The sequence below is a fragment of the Salmo salar genome, chromosome 04 (genome assembly GCF_965601325.2).
Source record: "Salmo salar chromosome 04, fSalSal1, whole genome shotgun sequence".
In the NCBI taxonomy this organism is placed as follows: Eukaryota; Metazoa; Chordata; class Actinopteri; order Salmoniformes; family Salmonidae; genus Salmo; species Salmo salar.
This window is the reverse complement of record NC_138294.1, coordinates 26,756,638-26,775,131: the sequence shown is the minus strand read 5'-3', so window position 1 is coordinate 26,775,131 and position 18,494 is coordinate 26,756,638. Positions and strand designations below refer to the sequence as shown.

The 18,494-nt window shown below is 42.6% G+C and overlaps 2 protein-coding genes across 9 annotated transcripts in view; one reads left to right on the top strand and one right to left on the bottom strand.

Moving 5' to 3' along the window:
- Positions 1–3,386: 3,386 nt before the first annotated feature.
- LOC106602594 (clathrin light chain A) lies at positions 3,387–10,405 on the top strand. Of its 3 annotated transcripts, XM_014195315.3 has the most exons (7): positions 3,387–3,690; positions 4,793–4,830; positions 5,109–5,226; positions 5,547–5,658; positions 6,741–6,794; positions 8,141–8,176; positions 9,655–10,405. In XM_014195315.3, the coding sequence occupies exons 1-7, from the start codon at positions 3,498–3,500 to the stop codon at positions 9,824–9,826; spliced, it is 723 nt and encodes a 240-aa protein (XP_014050790.1). In that variant the 5' UTR covers positions 3,387–3,497; the 3' UTR covers positions 9,827–10,405. The 3 variants fall into 3 exon arrangements, with proteins under 3 accessions (XP_014050790.1, XP_014050791.1, XP_014050793.1); XM_014195316.3 differs by lacking the exon at positions 8,141–8,176; XM_014195318.3 differs by lacking the exons at positions 6,741–6,794; positions 8,141–8,176 and having other exon boundaries at positions 3,389–3,690.
- A 2,250-nt stretch (positions 10,406–12,655) lies between these two features.
- The window catches only part of LOC106602595 (bifunctional UDP-N-acetylglucosamine 2-epimerase/N-acetylmannosamine kinase), a 41,933-nt gene continuing 36,094 nt past the window's right edge, over positions 12,656–18,494 (bottom strand). For 4 of the 6 annotated variants that reach the window (XM_014195323.3, XM_045716639.2, XM_014195324.3 and 1 more), the window contains exons 11-13: positions 16,449–16,631; positions 16,102–16,221; positions 12,656–14,323 (exon numbers count right to left, since the gene is read on the bottom strand). In XM_014195323.3, coding sequence (XP_014050798.2) covers positions 14,088–14,323; positions 16,102–16,221; positions 16,449–16,631 — 539 coding nt within the window. In that variant the 3' untranslated portion in view covers positions 12,656–14,087. The remainder of the gene's footprint in view (positions 14,324–16,101; positions 16,222–16,448; positions 16,632–18,494) is intronic. The other 2 variants (XM_082974216.1, XM_082974217.1) reach the window with 2 other exon arrangements.

Genomic DNA, 18,494 nt, shown 5'->3' with positions numbered 1-18,494 from the left:
ACAGTGGATCGAGGAAGAAATTGCTTATCATCTGCCCTTTTATACACGTCCCTAAAGTCAGCCTATCCAATGATAAGCCAGTGTCCTCACCAGTCATGCAAAAAAGTGACTGCTAGGGCCTGTTTTTTGTAGTCTGTGTGCTAGTCTATTTCTGTTCACCTTATGGAATCTTCCTTAGTCAATCTAATTTGGCAAGAGCACAAACAAATCTGTGACAGGCACCTTTTTTGTGGGCGACCCAAATATTAGCAAATATATTCAGTAAGGACATTGTACAGTGAGACCAAGTTCTCTCTCATGTACTGTTTAGACATGTACAATTAGTGAGAGAGATGGTCTTATAAGTAAGATGTTGTTTTTTAACTGGGAAAAAATACCCACATTGAACGCAGTTTATTAAAAATATGATTGATTTTGAGAAAATGTAAAATAATGTTTTATATTACTGTTTTATATCTTTACCTTTTTATAGCATTATATCATCTTAGTATGACTAGGTTGTTTTTTATATATCTTTAGGGATTGAAAGTAGTGTTAGGTTCAAGCTCTTTGTGTATGAGAAGTGTCATTATTTAGTGGACTGCAGTGGACTGTAGGAACGCGTACTCCCAATAACTCAAGGCCTCTCCTGACTGATAAGAAATCCTGTGATACGCACAAAGAAATCCTGGGTGATGGAAAAGTACTGAAGTACATCTTTGTGGAAGGGAGAGGGTGAGAGCTGTGGGTGTAAGTGGACAAGGCACTGTATTGAATGTTTGTGTTCAGCTGGACATCTTTGTTGAGTACACATGTGAAACGTCACTTTGAGTTTGGCCTCTTTTGTATGATAAATATGTCTATGGTATATTGAGATATTGGTCTTCTTAACAATTGGTGTTGTCGGTAGGATATCACACTTAAGGAACAGAGAGTTTTCCGTAGAGAGTGAAGTTTCAAAAGTTTAAACAAATCTTAGATATGGCCATTTAGGGAACATCCTGTGTGTGTGTGTGTGTGTGTGTGTGTGTGTGTGTGTGTGCGTGCGTGTGACAGTTGGATACATCCTGTCAGTAACTGGTTGTTAGAGCAACCGTTACTAAATCTGAGGGGATAGAGATAGTATTTAGGACTTAACAGCGTACGGTTCTGGGGTTGGAATTGTATCTAACACAGATTCCCACCGGAGGAGAATATATTGTGCATATACAAAATATTCCTAAATAAATGAATGAATCAAGAAATTCAGACTAGAAAATGAACACAATTAGTGAGTGATGATTGGTGCTGAAAGGATACATTATAAAAGCGTCACAATATAACCCACAACTTGGGATGAAAGTCGTTTTAGAAGAAGGAGTCACTGCTTACTGGGAATAAACTTGGGTTCCAATTCAGGAATATGATGGGAATGAGAGACATCATGAGAGTTCATTGAACCTATACAGTCAGCCTTCGAAAAGTCGTTTTTGTAACAAAAAATAAAGGGAGGCAAGGACTGAGAGCTTTCCGGTGATGGGGCTCATCCTGCTTCCCAATCCACCGACTGGTGGGCACAAACAGTGAAGCAAGCAGAAGAGAAGTTTAAAAGTGGGTATAGAGGTAGTCACAGTACGTTTCCAGAGACAGGAAAGGACGTCTCAGAGGATGTGTTGAAAGAAGTGAACACGGTATGTTATCACCGAGCTATAGTAAGAACTACAGACAGCCTCCAAGATGGCTGAACACCGATTTGCGGGGGCTGATATCTTGCTAGTTCCGGTTTCAGGAGCTCATTAGTACTTGCCCACTAGCACTGGAACCCAGCCAAGACGTGCATTCCAGGAAAAAGCCAGAGCAGGCCGTAGATATTGATTAGTGGTGGAGGGGAAATCTGCAGGCATGAAGAACCACCACACAACCACTGAAAACATTAAGAAAATGTGTACGTAAGTAAGTTATTCAGTACTAAGAGGAAAGTGCTCTAGCTTGCTCTATATGTTTTTGATTCTTTGTTTTTTAACCTTTATTTAACTAGGCAAGTCAGTTAAGAACAAATTCTTATTTACAACGACGACCTACCCCCGCCAAACCCGGACGATGCTGGGCCAATTGTGCGCCACCCTATTAGTGATGGGCATTCCGGCTCTTTTCAGTGAGCCGGCTCGTTCGGCTCAGCTCACCAAAAAGAGCCGAGTCTTTTGGCTCCCAAACGGCTCTTTAAAAAAAATATGTTTTGTATTTTTTCAAGTCAAACAGTTTGCGATAGTTTGACTATGATTGGTGTTAAAATAATTATGATTAAATGAAATCATACTCTACCATAACCACAATGTATTTAAAAATGCAATGGTTTGTTATGAAAAAGAATGCTATTAAACATTTGCATTTTAATGTATATAAACAAAGTGCATATAAATCTAACCATTCAAAACGAATACAATCTGAACAGCATAATATAAAATTGCACCATATCATAGAAAAATAAATAGCAATGTGCAGAACTGCAGCATCCCACTTAAAACATTAAACTGGTCCCTCTTTTCAGTCACAACTCTGTCACATGTCCTGTGGTTACATTTGCTTCTCTCTGGCTGCTGGCTGTGATTCGCAAAGCGTTGGCCTCTATCTACTTGCCTATCGAATCCCGGAGCTGACAAGGTAAAAACCTGGCCCTGAGCAAGGCAGTTAACAGTTCCCCGGGCGCCGAAGACGTGGATGTCAATTAAGGCAGTCCCACTTCTCGGTAGCTGCACCTGAGCCTGGTCCCAGATCTGCCAACTCTATTCCTGTCTTTGTCAAGCCAAAAATCGTTGGCATGATAATGAGTGACAGAGTTGGCATAATAGCACAAACATACTGTCAATAGTATATGATACCTGATGGTGTGGACCACTGGATCTAATTAAGAAATGCATTTGCAATGTAATACAGTATAGGCCGACAGTAGCCCATCACTGCCATAATAGACACCAATTATCAAATATACCACTTGGGTGAAATTAGAAGCCTATCAAATTGCGTATAGATATCAGAGACATCCCATATCCCATTGACTCTATATCTTCGATTAACCCCAGGAGAGTTGAACATTATGATCATAGACTAGCCAGTATTGTTGACAGTATAATTCACGTGTCTTTGCACTTAAACTTTTTTTCTTTGAACCAATCGTTACTTTACACATTTCTATAGTGCAGAAAATATGATGCACACTTGCTGTACCCTGCATATAGATGGCTATAAATTAAATTCCTAATATTCTAATTCCTAATTCTATAGTACCCTTGAGATTCAAGATTGGCAAACCCCTAGGCACGCTGTAGATCATGGGACCCTTACGTATCAGGTGCAATCGTATTCCTTTTGTGGTTGGTGCACAGCACAGTCAATAACAATTCCTAGTTTCTGACTGGCCCTGCTAGCGTTTCCGCTTTTCATTCTCTCCTCCCTTAACTGTCGAGTTCATCCACTGATCTACTCCCGGTTAGATACTGTAACGTTATCGATAGGTAACCACCATCGTCAAATAGCTAGATATGGACGATTTTGACATGCTCAGCGCACCACAGGCTGCGGCCGGCAATGGGACGGACGAAGACCCCGCTGCCGCATTCTTGGCCCAGCAAGAAAGCGAGATCGCGGGGATTGAGAACGACGAAGGATTCAGCATCCTGGACAGCGGAGAGGTTCCAACGTCGCTAGACAACAATCTGACAGGCGACGCAAACGGTAACAATGTTCCCTGAACTCTTAACGTGTCAAGTTACATTAGCTAGCTCGTTCGTATTATTTTGTGGAGTCAAAGCCTAGCAAATTAGCTATAACTACCTAGCAATGTGCTAGCCAGTTACACAGTTAGCTAGCTGAAGCTAGCCATCTTACTTAGGAAACTAGCCAGCCAACGAGCTCCCTTACCTAGTTAGCTAACTTACATCGACTGTCTGCAGGGGACTTGAATGAAAGAGATCGTGAGAAAAACAAATTACGTCAATTTAGCTGGCTGGATCCAATATTTCAGGCCATCTATTTTAAAATGTTAGGGAAACTAGCTCGTTATGCGCAAGGTAACGCTAGTTACCCCATTTTGTAAACTCACTAACGGCGCTAGTTAGCAACTACATTACGTGTATATGATAGCTAATTTAGCTACACGCAACTTGACTTATTGACATCTTGATGTTTTGTGAGTGTCGTGAATCAACTAACAGAAAATATCGTGTCTTTGAATTACAGTTTAGCTAGTTATGTATATTTCCTGGCTAGCTTGCTAACGTAAGCCTGTCATTGATTGATCCCACTGCACCAACATACTGGCCACTTCATTACTGCAATTTTATATATGGCTCAATGACCATTGGACTTTCATACAAAACTGTCGCCTTCAGGAAGTGAGATTATTGACCGATTAGTTAGCTGCATTGGCCCGAAACATTTTCACGTTATTCAACTCTTTAATGAAGGGATGTGGGCATTTAGCTAGATGGTTACAATGAATGAATCGCTCATCGTAAAGATATTGCCTAACCAAGCGTTTATGCACCAATGCACTAGACTACAACAAACCTACGTGTAACGTTTAGTATCTTTCAAATTTACAATGACAAAATCCAACATTTAATCTGAATTTGATTCTTGTCAAAGCTTGCTGATTCGTGACGGGTCGTGGCGGTTTTGAAAGCAAATGCAACCATCCTATCCGTCTTGTTCCATAATGTAAGACGCATAGAAAAGTCTGATGCACAGCCGCTCTGTAATGTTAACTGATGATGTAGGCCATTTCCTTGTCTTTGCTGTGGCTTCGTTCATGATAAATGCTTAATTTATTTTGCAGATGCAGTGGATGGTGTTGTTAATGGAGACTTTCACGAGGTAATATCTTAAGTTTTCCATTTTGTCATACAGCAGAGATTGTGACTGTATTGACTCAAGGAAAACATTTGAATACTTAACCATGCATGTTTGTTTTAACATAGCCTAATGAATACTAAATGCCATGGTTGTGTCATCAGTATGCACAAATCGGGGGGGGGGGGGGGGAATGCTCTGAAACAGAGTGAAAGGGGGGAGATGCTATCGACTTGTCCAATGAGAAACGTTTTAATTTTGCTTCGGTGTGCCCTGTTGAACACCACCCATGTGTTTGTTAGGAGAGCAACGGCCCGTCTGACGCGTACTCGGCCATCTCCAGTGCCGACCGGCTGCAGGCTGAGCCAGAGAGCCTGCGTAAATGGAGGGAGGAGCAGAGAGAGAGGCTGGAGGTCCTAGGTAAGGATAGGCCTCTGGTATATCCTGGCTAGAGGACCATAGCAGCGTGCAGCATAACAGTAGAATAGAAGGAATCCAAAGCGCTGAACACCCCCTTCAAACACCACAACCATTGGAAAATGTATGTCCCTGACCAGCAATGCTAGAAAAACACTAAGCACATTTTGAAACGCCACTAAAAATCTGGTTAACTCACCCCTGATGTTGAAATCGCCCCTGGTTTTTAGAAGGCTTCTTTTTGTGATCTCACTTTTCAAGAGAATTGCCTGTACTGTGTGAATCATAAGACCTCCTCTTCTTCCTAATTTCCCCTTCCCCAGACGCTAACTCTCGTAAGCAGGAGTCTGAGTGGAAGGACAAGGCCAAGGTAGAGCTGGAGGAGTGGCACACTAGACAGGACGAGCAGCTGGAGAAGACTAAAGTGAACAACAGGTAAAAATGCATAGAAAGAGTCTAGTCATTGTATTTCAATGTAAAAACAGCCCAGGTTGAGCCAGGAGGACTAAAACCTACTGGACTCCAAGGGAACCTTTTGTCCACTGACTCACTTTTTCTCTACAGGAGCCGTGGAAAGGAAACCCTGTCCATTTGAGTATAAATAACATGCTCTCCTGCTGAAATCCCCTTGCAGAATAGTTAGTTATTGTGCTGCAATGGTTCCTATTGGTCCCTCTATGTTCTCTACTACCTGTTATGTGTTTCAAGGTTCATACAGGCCTAAACTAAGACGTAGACTGCACACAGCTAGCCTATGGTAGAACAGTGAAAAGATCAGTACAGTATGTTCCCGGAATGAATAATGATCATGTATATTCATTCATAGGTTAATTTATTTGTGATAATGACCTGGAGCGGCAATCCAAGTTATGCATGGTGTTGCTAAGAGGTGAAACGCTGTTGATAAATGACGAGACCCCGGAATTGACCCTTGAACTGCAAGACATTGGAGCACAGAATATTCCGAAATATCTGGTTGAGATCAGGAATTATAATATCAATTGGTGTTAATATCTATTGAAAGGTAACAGGACAGACCCAGCAGCAAACAGAAATGTAGGATGTTTAAAAAAATATCTGTATTTCAGTTTGATAAGTCTTAAGATAAGGGTTTTGGAACTCCTTGCCGTTCTTCAAGTGATCTACAGTGTTCCAAGACAGTGAAACCTAGACTTTATACTAACTTGAGCGTCTGTAACCCAAGCCCTCCCTCTGGCTGATATATTATTCAGAGCAATGTTCCAGTCTCTGTCAAATGTCTCGCTACCTCTAACCTGCCTCTGTTATGTTGTTTCTGGTCTTCGTAAAGTGCGTCCCAAATGGCACCCTATTCCCTGTGTAGTCTCGTAGGGCTCTGGTCAAAAGTAGTGCACTAGGTAGGGAATAGGGTGCCCTTTTGGACGTGTGTGTGAGCTCTGGGCTGGGTTTGTTCTGTCGTTTGTTCTCTTTTTACCGATCTGTCTCTCTCTCTCTTTCCTGCTTGCTGCTTTCCTCTGGGACATCCCCTGTGTCTCCAGGGTGCTGGATGAGGATTTCTACAAACAACCCTTCTCTGACCTGATTGGTTATGTGTATGTTGCTAAACTAACATTGTTAATTTTTTTCGCGTCAATCGCCTGCCGCATCTTCCATTTTAACACACATTTTTGCGTTCGGCTTCCCCCTTCATTTTTTTTGTTCGTTTTTTACGTTATTTTTCAAAGAAGTAGACTTTCATTTATCTTGAGTGTGCGTGACTGTTTTTGCATGTTTTTACGAATATAAACCCACCCGGTGTCCTATTTTCTTTTTTAATGCAGTGAATGTGTAGGCTGAATGTCATTGCATCAGCCTTAATGCTCCATTGCCCAGTTTCCATATAAATTCTGTTCCCATAACTGTAGTGTAGTACATCGAGTGGCCATTTTTGTTTTAGTTTGGTTTTGTGTAATTCCATCGTCCGTGATCCATCTATATGTCCCTTCATTTATCATGCCATTTGCACATGTTTTGTCTTAGATCTATACCTGTATTATTCATATGTGTACATGGAGAACTAGAATTTGACGCTATGTAGAAAACATTGGTACGGTGTGTTACTTGGGATGTACTACTTTAAATGTGTTGAGGAAACCGTATAGCTGCAACCTCAGCTGCGTGCTGATACCATCTGGTGGTAAAGGCCCTGCAATAGACTAGCGTCCTGTCCAGGGAGGTGCACGCTACAGAAACAGGAGTCGGAGCTCCTGCTCCTATGAGCCGTTCCCGGCTAGCACAATCCAAGGCTCGTAGGAGGCGATTTACGAAAACAAAACCCAACAGTTGAAGTCTATTTTCAGTAGCCTTTACAGCCTGGTGCTGTCGCGGAGCCCTGGATGTAGACCGTCAACTGTTGCGGGGATGTTGCTTGTACGTCTGCAATTTCTAAACTGAAGGCGCCTTGGCTCCGCCGCTGCTTCAAACACCTGTAAATGTGATTTGTTTAGAATCTTAGTACCTACTAACAAGCCGCTGTCTACAGTAGAATGACACGCTACTGTTGTCGCCTAACTCGCCCTCTTAAGATACGAGGCCTGCAATACTATCTGCCACTTTTTTTTAATGAATTCGATCGCTGAAGAGCAAACGTTCCCGTATAACCCGGCGTCCTTGTCTCTGCCAAAACACAGACCCACAGCTAGAGGCAGAGAGGGCATGTATTGCCTCACCCAACCAACCCAATGGCACAGCAGATGAAGGCCGCAAGCTAAGCACACTTCTTAGAGCACCAACAACAAAAAAATCCCCCCCCGAAAAGGACAGTTTTATTTATTTTTTCTCTCTGGGGAAAATGCATGCTGGCTTTTGTCATCTGCATAAAGCTCATTTACTTTTCATTTCTATATATCTGACTTGTGATCTGTTTCTCCTTGTTTCTTTTCCTATGCACCTTTTTAAGCACACACATTAACCATCCTTGCTACCGCCTAGACCAGTTAAGTAAAAAAATAAAAAAAAAGACAATATCCTAGTAGGGAGAAGTAAATTGGCCTAGAAAAATGGCATAACGATAGTAGTAGTGCACAATTAGACTAGACTGTAGTCGGGGCTCTCCAACCCTAATCTAGCGCACCTGGTTTTAATAATTAGCCGGTTGATAAGCTGAATCGGGTTAGTTACAACTGGGGTTGGAGTGAACCTACAGGAGGGTAGCTCTCCAGGAACAGGATTGGAGAGCCCTGCTGTAGATGAATACGAATCCACTGCCAATTACATGTATTTTAGAAGCTGGGTGTTGTCCCCCCCCCCCCCCCCCCCCCCCTCCTGTGATGCGTTGGTCCACTGGTCCTGTGCGTATCTGTAGTTTCTTTGTGACAGTGAAGTTTCATTGGCTTCTCATCCCCATTTTGCTGTGTGTATTGTGTTCCAGTTTATAGAGGGGTTCTTTCATTTTGTTAACTCCTTTGCAGTAGAAGTTTGTGGGTTTGGGTTTTGGTATGCCCTCTGGCTTGCATTTCAAAATGTCTTATTGTGATTGTGGCACGGTACCATTTTAATTTATTTCATTTCAGGTATTACGTATTGTAAGCCTTCTAGTGGAATTAGATTCCCTTTTGGGTTTGGTATTGGAGTAAAGATGATATAAGTTATTAGTGAAGATTGTGACATGTATTTGCTGCATTTCAAATGGTCTGCTTTCCAACCACAGCAAAATGCAAATGCATGGCAAAGTCTCAGGTTTTGGTTGTTAAAAAACGAACTTGCCACGACGCGCTCTCATCAAGTATAAAGGACAAACATATTCCTCATGCTATACTTGGGATCTTGAGAGAATATTTGAACGTAACCAAAAGGCAAGTTAGGGGCGTCACCCCGCCCAGTTCTGTGACGAACTGCATTTTTAACCAACCAAACCGCGTTTTATAGCCGTTCCAGAACCCCTTGGTTAGTCTGACAGGGAAAAGCAGGTGACTGGCTAGCTGTATGACCGGGGGTTATAGGGGGCATGCTATGTGCTCTTATCCAGCCCTGTTCTCTTCGTCTGTTTTTGATGTGGCCGCCCGGCGAATGTTTATTTTTGGATGTACTGTAATGTAGTTGGGTCGACTGTTCTTAGTTGGGCCTCCGCTGCTGTCTACTCGACATTTCCTCCTCAAGCAAAGTTTTAGATTCAGACCTCACTAAAATGGTGAAAAAGCCATGCTAAAATGGCACCATTTTTGATAATGAATCCTTTTAAAAAAAAAAAACATGTTATTGGCAACTCACTAAATTATGTCATGCTGAAGGGATCTAAACTACCTGCATGTATTTCTATGGGGATTCTCCATGTTTATCCCTGAAGTGTTGCAGAGGAGGTGGTGTGTTAGCGGGAAGCAGTAAGGCCCTCTGTAAAGCTCTGCTGATCTCCAGGGCCCAGGCCTGCTCCCTCCCTCTCTAAAGCTCTGTTCCCCTCCTGTGTTGCCTTTGCAGAGCGGCCGAGGAGGCCATGCTGTCGGACATGGACGAGAACAACCCGGGCACTGAGTGGGAGCGCGTGGCGCGCCTCTGCGACTTCAACCCAAAGTCGAGCAAGCAGGCCAAAGACGTGTCCCGCATGCGCTCAGTCCTCATCTCCCTCAAGCAGGCCCCTCTGGTCCGCTAACCCTAACCCTCTTCTCTCTGTTAGATGTCTCAATTCAGTCCCTACCCTTCCCCCTTGGCACTAACCATTCAGTGTTTGAATATCTGAAGGCTCTGAATACGTACTGTATAAGCAGTGTAGTGGAGGAGCTTCCACAATCCACCATGTTGCTTTCACCTTACAGATCTGTTAACATTGAGGGGAAGGGAGTGAATTGAGACGGCTGTATCTCTACCCTTCGCTAACGCTCTCTGGACCCAGATTGCAACCAAACTTTCATAGGGAGATGTATCATCCCGACTACCTGACCTGGGGTCGTTTCCCTCCCACCCCGACTACCTGACCTGGGGTCGTTTCCCTCCCACCCCGACTACCTGACCTGGGGTCGTTTCCCTCCCACCCCGACTACCTGACCTGGGGTCGTTTCCCTCCCACCCCGACTACCTGACCTGGGGTCGTTTCCCTCCCACCCCGACTACCTGACCTGGGGTCGTTTCCCTCCCACCCCGACTACCTGACCTGGGGTCGTTGTTGTACATGGATTGATGATATTCCTCTTTTCCATCTCCCTTTCTGTCATTAAAGAACAAAATAAGTATACACTTATTTTTTGTTTCTATTCTTTAAGGACCAAACTCTGTTTATTAAGTGTGTTGTTCGAAACCATTTTAGAACCAGCTTGTGGCATTTATTGTGACTATTTCAATCTATGCATTTTTTCCCATTTGAACCGTGAATCAAGTACGGTAAATATACGTTATCTATGTGTGTGTGTGTGTGTGTGTGTGTGTGTGTAAGTATAACCGATGTGAAATGGCCTGCTAGTTAGCGGTGGTGCGCGCTAATAGTGTTTCAATCGGTGACGTCACTCGCTCTGAGACCTTAAAGTAGTTGTTCCCCTTGCTCTGCAAGAGCCGCGGCTTTTGTGGCAACAATGCTTCGAGGGTGGCTGTTGTCTGTGTGCAGAGGGTCCCTGATTCGAGCCCAGGTAGGGGCGAGGAGAGGGACGGAAGCTAAACTGTTACATAAGCATCAAGGTTGGGGTCAATTCCATTTTAAATTCCAGTTAATTCAGAAAGTACACAATTCCACATCAAATTTTTGATAATTGAAGAGAATTGGAATTTCAGTCTACTTCCTGAATTTAAATGGAATTGCCCCCAACCCTGGTAAACATCATGTACTCTATATGCGTGTCCCTATGTACATATACAGGCAATATACAAAACGTTAATGTCAAACAGAGTAGAATTGTGGTTTAAAGATTAACTGTAGCACCAAGTGTTGCTTTTAATGTGTTCATTGTCCATCGATTTCAATATCAGTAAAACATTAAACTTTTGTCGTCAGGATCGTTATTGAAGTGTGGTCCGTGACATTCAAATTATGGTTGCACCTAATTGGTGGAAGTAAAATTTCAGGTGAGACCCAACATATTTTATACTGCATTTTCAATTAAATTGTTTAGTGCCCCTAGTGGGAGGGCCTACTGTTGTTTGACCGTGGGTTCAAAATAATCTGGTTCAAATGAATCTCTGGTTAAATGGCAGAGGTGGTGAAATGAGGGGTTTTACTCCTGTTAAAATCTGTCCATGGTAAGCAGACCGCCTGCCTTTGGGAATACTCCCATCATTAGGGCGAAGACCATCTCAAATGTTTTTTTTTTTTAACTTGATCAAAACCACGCTGTTGGTTGGGAGGTGGCCAGTCAAAATGTGACATCTTTGAGCTTGAATCTGTTCAAATGAATGGCTTCATTAGTTATGTTCATATTTTGTGTAGCAACAAGCTACTGTGGATTTTATAAATGCAACCTAATTTGGAACGTCTATATCAGGAGTATTCAAGCAGAAGTTGGCTAAGAGTTGATCTGAAATGTGGTTGGAGGGTGTGACACAATGGCAGAGGCCGAATTGAGCTCCATACGCGTTGCAAAATAAATTTTAGAAATCTGTTATTCAATTATTGCACCCACACTGCTCGTGCCGCCAAGGGCTAAAATAGAAGTCAGTTCTATTTCTGACACAGATCACGCTGCAAGTCCTGCCTCTCCCATCTCATTGGTTTATAGAAGCAGGTACCCACCTCCTCATTGGTTATACCCATGTGGGTGACTGAAAGACGAACGAGGTCAGGGGCGGTAATGCACCTAATTTATGAAAGTTGCCAATCGCAATAAAGTCAAGAGAAGGAAAAAGCCTGGAAGGAAGAGATGACTAGAAACGATTCGGTTTACCGTTTGTGTGGATTAATTGGCGGAGTAGAGGACCTTGGGATTGAGTTGTAATTTTACCTGAAATGCACAAGACATTAGCTAGCAAATCCAAGCTAACTAGCCATATGTTTAATGCTTTTCGACCTGTCCCCAAATTAAAATAGTTGTTTTGATATGCGTGTCGTGATCGGGGTGGAGGGACAAAATACATTTATGCGCAGCCGGTTTGGGTTCCGTGTTACAACAAATGCATACATATTGTAAATAAGGTGTTTTTTCTTTACCAAGTAGATACCTGGTCATTTCTGTACAATAAGAATGCAACTGTTTTGTGAACCTGATGTGATTCTAGAAAATCACACGACCGTGCCCAAACAACTGGTGGTGGATCCTGTTTGCCAACTGGAGATGAAGTGCATGGGAAGAAATCAGTCATCCTGGTTTGCGGTGTCTCAATCACACCATCACCTGATTGTAGGCACTATGTACTGAGGTTCTCTGTAGCACAGTTGGTTGGTAGAACTTGGAGCTTGCAACACCAGGATAGTTGATTCCATTCCAGGGAACATACATAGGTAATAGTGGCAGGTATGTCACATCACAATCGGTGACAAGAAGTGTGTATGACATGGGAATGTGTATTGAATTAAGTGTTTAATATACAGTGTTTATTTTGTACACAGCAGTATAGGGTTGAATACTAATTTTCCCTCAGGGACATTAAAGTTAAATCCTATGATGGAACAAACAGGCTGGCATTCCAACCAGCCCTGTTTACGATGTAGCCTAGTTCAACCACACCTAAAACGATGAAGAGCATCGACTGAATCATACATCAATCCACCTTTAAACAATTTTTCTCGTGTGTGTTTAATGTGTAAAATGACCATTGCATTGATAGGTCACAAAGTACCCAGGTGAAGTAAAATAAAATAGCTTCAGTATCTAAGACATGATCAAAAACAGGAATACACAAATGGGATAATCACATGACTGATTCGTATACTGTAGTCTCTTCAAATATAAGGCAAAAAAAGGTGTGCATAAAACAAAAGAATGATAATGAAGACAAGTGATTTGGCAGCACACAGTCAAGACAACTGACATACATAGCCTTGGCACGTCATTTGAGGGTAGGTCGTAACTGCGATCCTAGAGAAGGTAGACCTTGGGTCAGACAAATACATATACTGTTAATGTAACATGCTGCTTTCATAACGTGGCTTAAAAAAATAACATCTTGTACGTTTAGAATTGAGAAGTAACAAAAACCATGGAATTATGAGGGTCAAAATATGGTCATGTAGTACAAGCATAAATGAATGTGAATGATCCTTATTTGGTCACATCTTTTGTCTGGACACACCCAGCCATTCACTGGTACTGTACTCATGACTTTATAGGCTGTTATATGTATTCAGACACACACACACACACACACACACACACACACACTACTATTTCAGTACTGTAGTTAACAGTACTTCTATTTCAGGACTGTCATTTATAGTACTACCATTTAAGTACTGTATTAGGCATTTCACCCGCTGTAGAAATGATATGTTGACATTGAAATTAGTTAGTCTATCAATAAAGAAACCTTTGGAAAATACACATAACTTGTCATTGTCTGACTGTAATAAATTATCGCCAATGGTTCGTCCAATAAAAGGTGTGATAGCTAGAAGAGCATGTCAGATTGTCCCATCTGGGATAGTAGTATAGATGTAGGTCCTATTGGGCGGATCTATCTGTTGATCCTACCTTCTATCTTAGCCATTTCTATTTGCTAATAGCAAGTTCATCTTTCTACACCAGGGAATTGCAAGATATGGCCCTCCTCCTTTGGGGACCAATTAAATGAAAACTAGAACTTGGCAACTGACCAATGTTCTTAATAGATGTGCCTGGTTGTGTAGTCCAGTACCGTCATGTTGTTAATAGATGTGCCTGGTTGTGTAGTCCAGTACCGTCATGTTGTTAATAGATGTGCCTGGTTGTGGTAGTCCAGCACCGTCATGTTGTTAATAGATGTGCCTGGTTGTGTAGTCCAGCACCGTAATTTTCTTAATAGATGCGCCTGGTTGTGTAGTCCAGCACCATGCTAGCGGCCCCCAGCAGGGCGGGCTCTTCGAGGTCGGATGTCAGGACCTGGATGTTCTGGGCCGAGGTGAGGGCTCTCTGACCTATGACCTGCTGGACAGGAGCCTGGTAGTGGGCGGCCAGCACCCCCGACAGGATGACCAGGGAGGGGTTGACCATGTGTAGGATGTTGACGATGCCCACTCCAAGGGCCATGCCAGCTGAGGAGGAAAAGGGGAGAGGGGTTAGCGATAAAATACAGGATGGCTTTCATAGAGATGGCACAATGATTCGAACTGGGTCTAATATGATGTCAATGTCACATTTGGTAACATTTGATACCTTGTTGTCATGTATCATAATTCAGCTAGTAAATTAAAACGATGGTGGGAGGAAAGTGGTTTATCAAATGCATTTGACCAGGTCAGTAATTGAGGGAAAATAAATGTACAATACCTAGAGAGTCTACACCCCCTTGAACTCTTCACATTTTGTTGCGTTACAAAGTGGGATTGAAATGGATTGAATTGTAATTTCTGGTCATTGATCTATACAAATTACTCCATAATGTCAAAGTGAAAAGAAAAGTACACATTTTTACAAATGAATAACAATTTAAATAACTAAAAGTAATTGCACAAGTATTCATTCCCTTTGTTTAGGCAAGCCTAAATTAGTTCAGAAGATACATTTGTTATATGGACTCAGTGTCACATAATAGGGCTTGACATGATTTCTGGATGACTACCTCTCTCCCCCATACATACATACATCTAAGGTCCTTCAGTCAAGTATTGAATTTCAAGCACAGATTAATCTACAGAGACCAGGGAGCTTTTCGAAAGCCTCAAAGAAGGGCAGTAACTGGTAGATGACTAACTAACAAATCTGACATTGATTATCTCTTTAAGCAAGGTCAAGTTAATAATTATGCTGTGGGTGAGGTATTAAACCACCTAGACACAAAGATGCAGTAGTGCTTCTGAACTGAGCTGCAGGACAGGAAGGAAACTGCTTAGAGACGTCACCATGAGGCCATTGGTGATTTTAAAAACAGAGTTCAATGGCTGTGATGGGAGTAAAACTGAACATTGTAGTGACTCCACAATAATGGCATAAATGACAGTGAAAAGAAACATACTAATATACAACAAGGTACTAAAGTAATACTGCAACAACAAAAAAAACATATGCAAAGCCTTACGTTTGGGGCAAATCCAACAACACGTCACTGTGTAATTGCCTGCTTATTTATAAGCATGGTGGTGGCTGCATCATGGTATGGGTATGCTTGACATCGGCAAATACTGGGGAGTTTTACAAGGTGAAAATAAACAGGATGGAGCAAGGCGCAGCCAAAATTCTAGAGGAAAAACTGATTCAGTGTGCTTTACACCAGACACTGGGAGAGGAATTCACCTTTCAGCAGGACAATGACCTACACTGGAGTTGCTTACAAAGAACACAGTGAATGCTCCTGAGTGGCCAAGTTACAACTGACTTAAAATCTGTTTGAAAATCTATAGCAAGACTTGAAAATGGCTGTCTAGCGATGATCCCAAAAAACCTTGGCAGAGCTTGAAGAATTAAAAAATATATATAAAATGTCCAAATATTGCACAATCCAGGTGTGCAAAGCTCTTAGGAGACTTACCCAAGAAGACTCACAGCTGTAATCACTACCAAAAGTATCCCTAACTTGTATTGACTACTGGGGGTGAATACTTATCTAATGAAGGTATATTAGTGCTTTATGTTTCATTCATCTTTTTTTTTTTTTAATGTTTTCAGAGTAATTTGTGTAGATCATTGATCATACTTTAAGAGTATTTTGTGTAGATCATTGACAATATAAAATGTAATACCACTTTGTAACAATAAAATGTGAATAAATCCAAGGGGGGTGTAGACTTTCTATGGGCAAGGTATTACTTTAACTTATGAAGGAGTAGGTCTGATTTAAGGTGATGTTCAACCAACATAAGGAGTGTGGACCCACCCGTTCTGAGGACAGCTTCAGCCTTGCGGTTGCCCAGACGGGCTGCGTTGATGAGGTGGATGGCGCTGACGGACTCAGCCTTCTTCAGATCCACCATCCCTTCCACCTCCAGCAGTTCCTCTAGGGAACCAAACAGACACGGGCCAGGGGTCGAATCAACATCTCTTTTTTCACAAGACAAAGACATGTTGCTTTAAGCTTTGCATCCCTCCCTGGTGAAGACTGACACCCAATGTGTTCCAATGAACAAGTGCCTGGTTCAATGCATTATAACCACCATGCATTGTGCCTCTTGGTTTTAAGTAAAGGATTACAAAACAATCTCATTAAGAAGTGTTCTAACTAACCGTCATGGAGCCTCTTGGCTTCTTTCTGCAGGGCCATGCCTGATGCGTAGGCCTCGATGCAGCCACGGCTGCCACACATGCACTCCGGCCCGTCCAGAGACACCATAATGTGGCCCAGCTCAGCCGCGCAGAACGTGCTGCCGTGGATCAGCTCGTTGTGCTGGATGATGCCCCCGCCGATGCCTGTTCACAAAACAAACAGAATGGTTAGTGTGCCACCGCCGATGTCGGTGTGGCTTCGCGATCAGCACGACTACCTTATTCGTTTGGGGTCCTTTGTTAGCAAGGTTAAGTTACCCCTATAGTGACAAATGTTGTTTTGATAGCTACGCATGATGCGTAGCTATACGAATTGTGGCGTACAGCAGGTCAGCCACCAGGGGGAGACTCGTCGAGGCCTGGTGGCAAACGGAGTCTACATCACGAGGCGATGGCTCCCTCTGCTGGACGTGCCAGGTCTTGACGGGCTCTCCGGCCAGGACTAATTGGGGCTGATTGTGGTTGGTTGGTAATCAAGGGCTGAAGGGCAGCACACAAGGGAAGGGACTAGGGGAAGAAAGGTGACTTCCGTATAGTTGGAGATGGTGCCTGAGCTAAAAGGAGGGAGTTCAGTTTTTGTGCCCGACAGGATACAGCAAGACCCGGAGCCTAGAAGACGGTATCCCGGAGAGGGTCTCATGGTCGGAGACGTATCCTTTTCTTTTGATTCATTATTTAAATAAACACCCTTGAAACCGAGCTAATCCTACTCTGTCCGTGTCTGATCTGTGTAAACGTCCTGACCAAAACCCCTGGTCTGCCACAGTATCTACGCTGGCATGAACGAGCAAGCCTTATGTTGTGACTCACAGAAGAACTAACGTGTGGTGTATCTTGTGCACCAGCTTGATGATGGCTAACATTAGCTAGCTGACTAATTAGCGAGCTATTCAGTTAATTGTTATGTTTGTTCTCTCTTGGAAAAGAGATGTTAATCTCAATGAGAAAAAACCTGTATAAATAAAAGGTCAAATAAAAAAGACAAACCGGGGCGTAGGTTTAACATTTAATTAGATACTTCAGCTAGCAATACAATGGTAGAGCAACGTAGCAATCAAAATAACTTAAATCGTCACTATGGGCGACGGAATTCTGCTAAGAACGGATCCTGTGCAAAGCAGGAAGAGCCATGCTCATTGGGTCGCTACGCCTGTTCAGAAATTACATAACGGTTAAGTCCAGAGACATATTTTGAGAGAGTGCGGTCAGATTTTAGAACGGATGCCATGTTAGGGTCTTTATTCTCTACATTTTGGAGATGTAACACGAGAGCGCCTCCGACAATTCCCTCTATGAAATGACCGGCTGTAAACATGCGAAACGGAGGGAATTTTGACGTTTTTATTGATTAACATCTGTATCCAAGTCTGTCGTGTGTTGTGGTGTCAACAAATTGCATATCAGCTTTCACTGGACATATTCATTCGTTTTCCCATTCCTATCAGAAATAAACTGCACGGAAGCGTCAATTATAACCTAGCAACGGCTATGGAGGAGAAAGTGGCGCTCTCCGGAACGTTCAGACAGAAACCGCATTGTCCCAACTCTAGATATGACTGGTTAAGTGTAAGTAATTAAAATGACCAATATTTGTATTTATTTTGTATGTATTAGTTGTTCTCTATTGCTCCTCTTTTGTTCCTCAAGCAAGAAAGGAGGCCAACGACATCACGGAAAGCCATCAGACCAATTCCTTGAATGCCCTACTCTGAGGTTTGCAGTGGTCTGAAACACACTATTTTGCTCAAAATGTATTGTTTTACCCTTTAGTGTGTATACATAACTTTATTTATACTTGGGATGTCGCTTAAGGACGTCCAATGTGTTTTGGCAAAAAAGTCACAAGAGTTTACAGTCATCATCCAGGGTTTGAAATGTACAGATATGCCACATTTCCTGTCAACGTGCCAAGGACCAACCAGAATGTGGAATTTGACTATAGAAAACCATACTATTGGTGGCTGACATGAAAGAAGATAGAGGTGTGGAAAGAATGTCACCATGCAG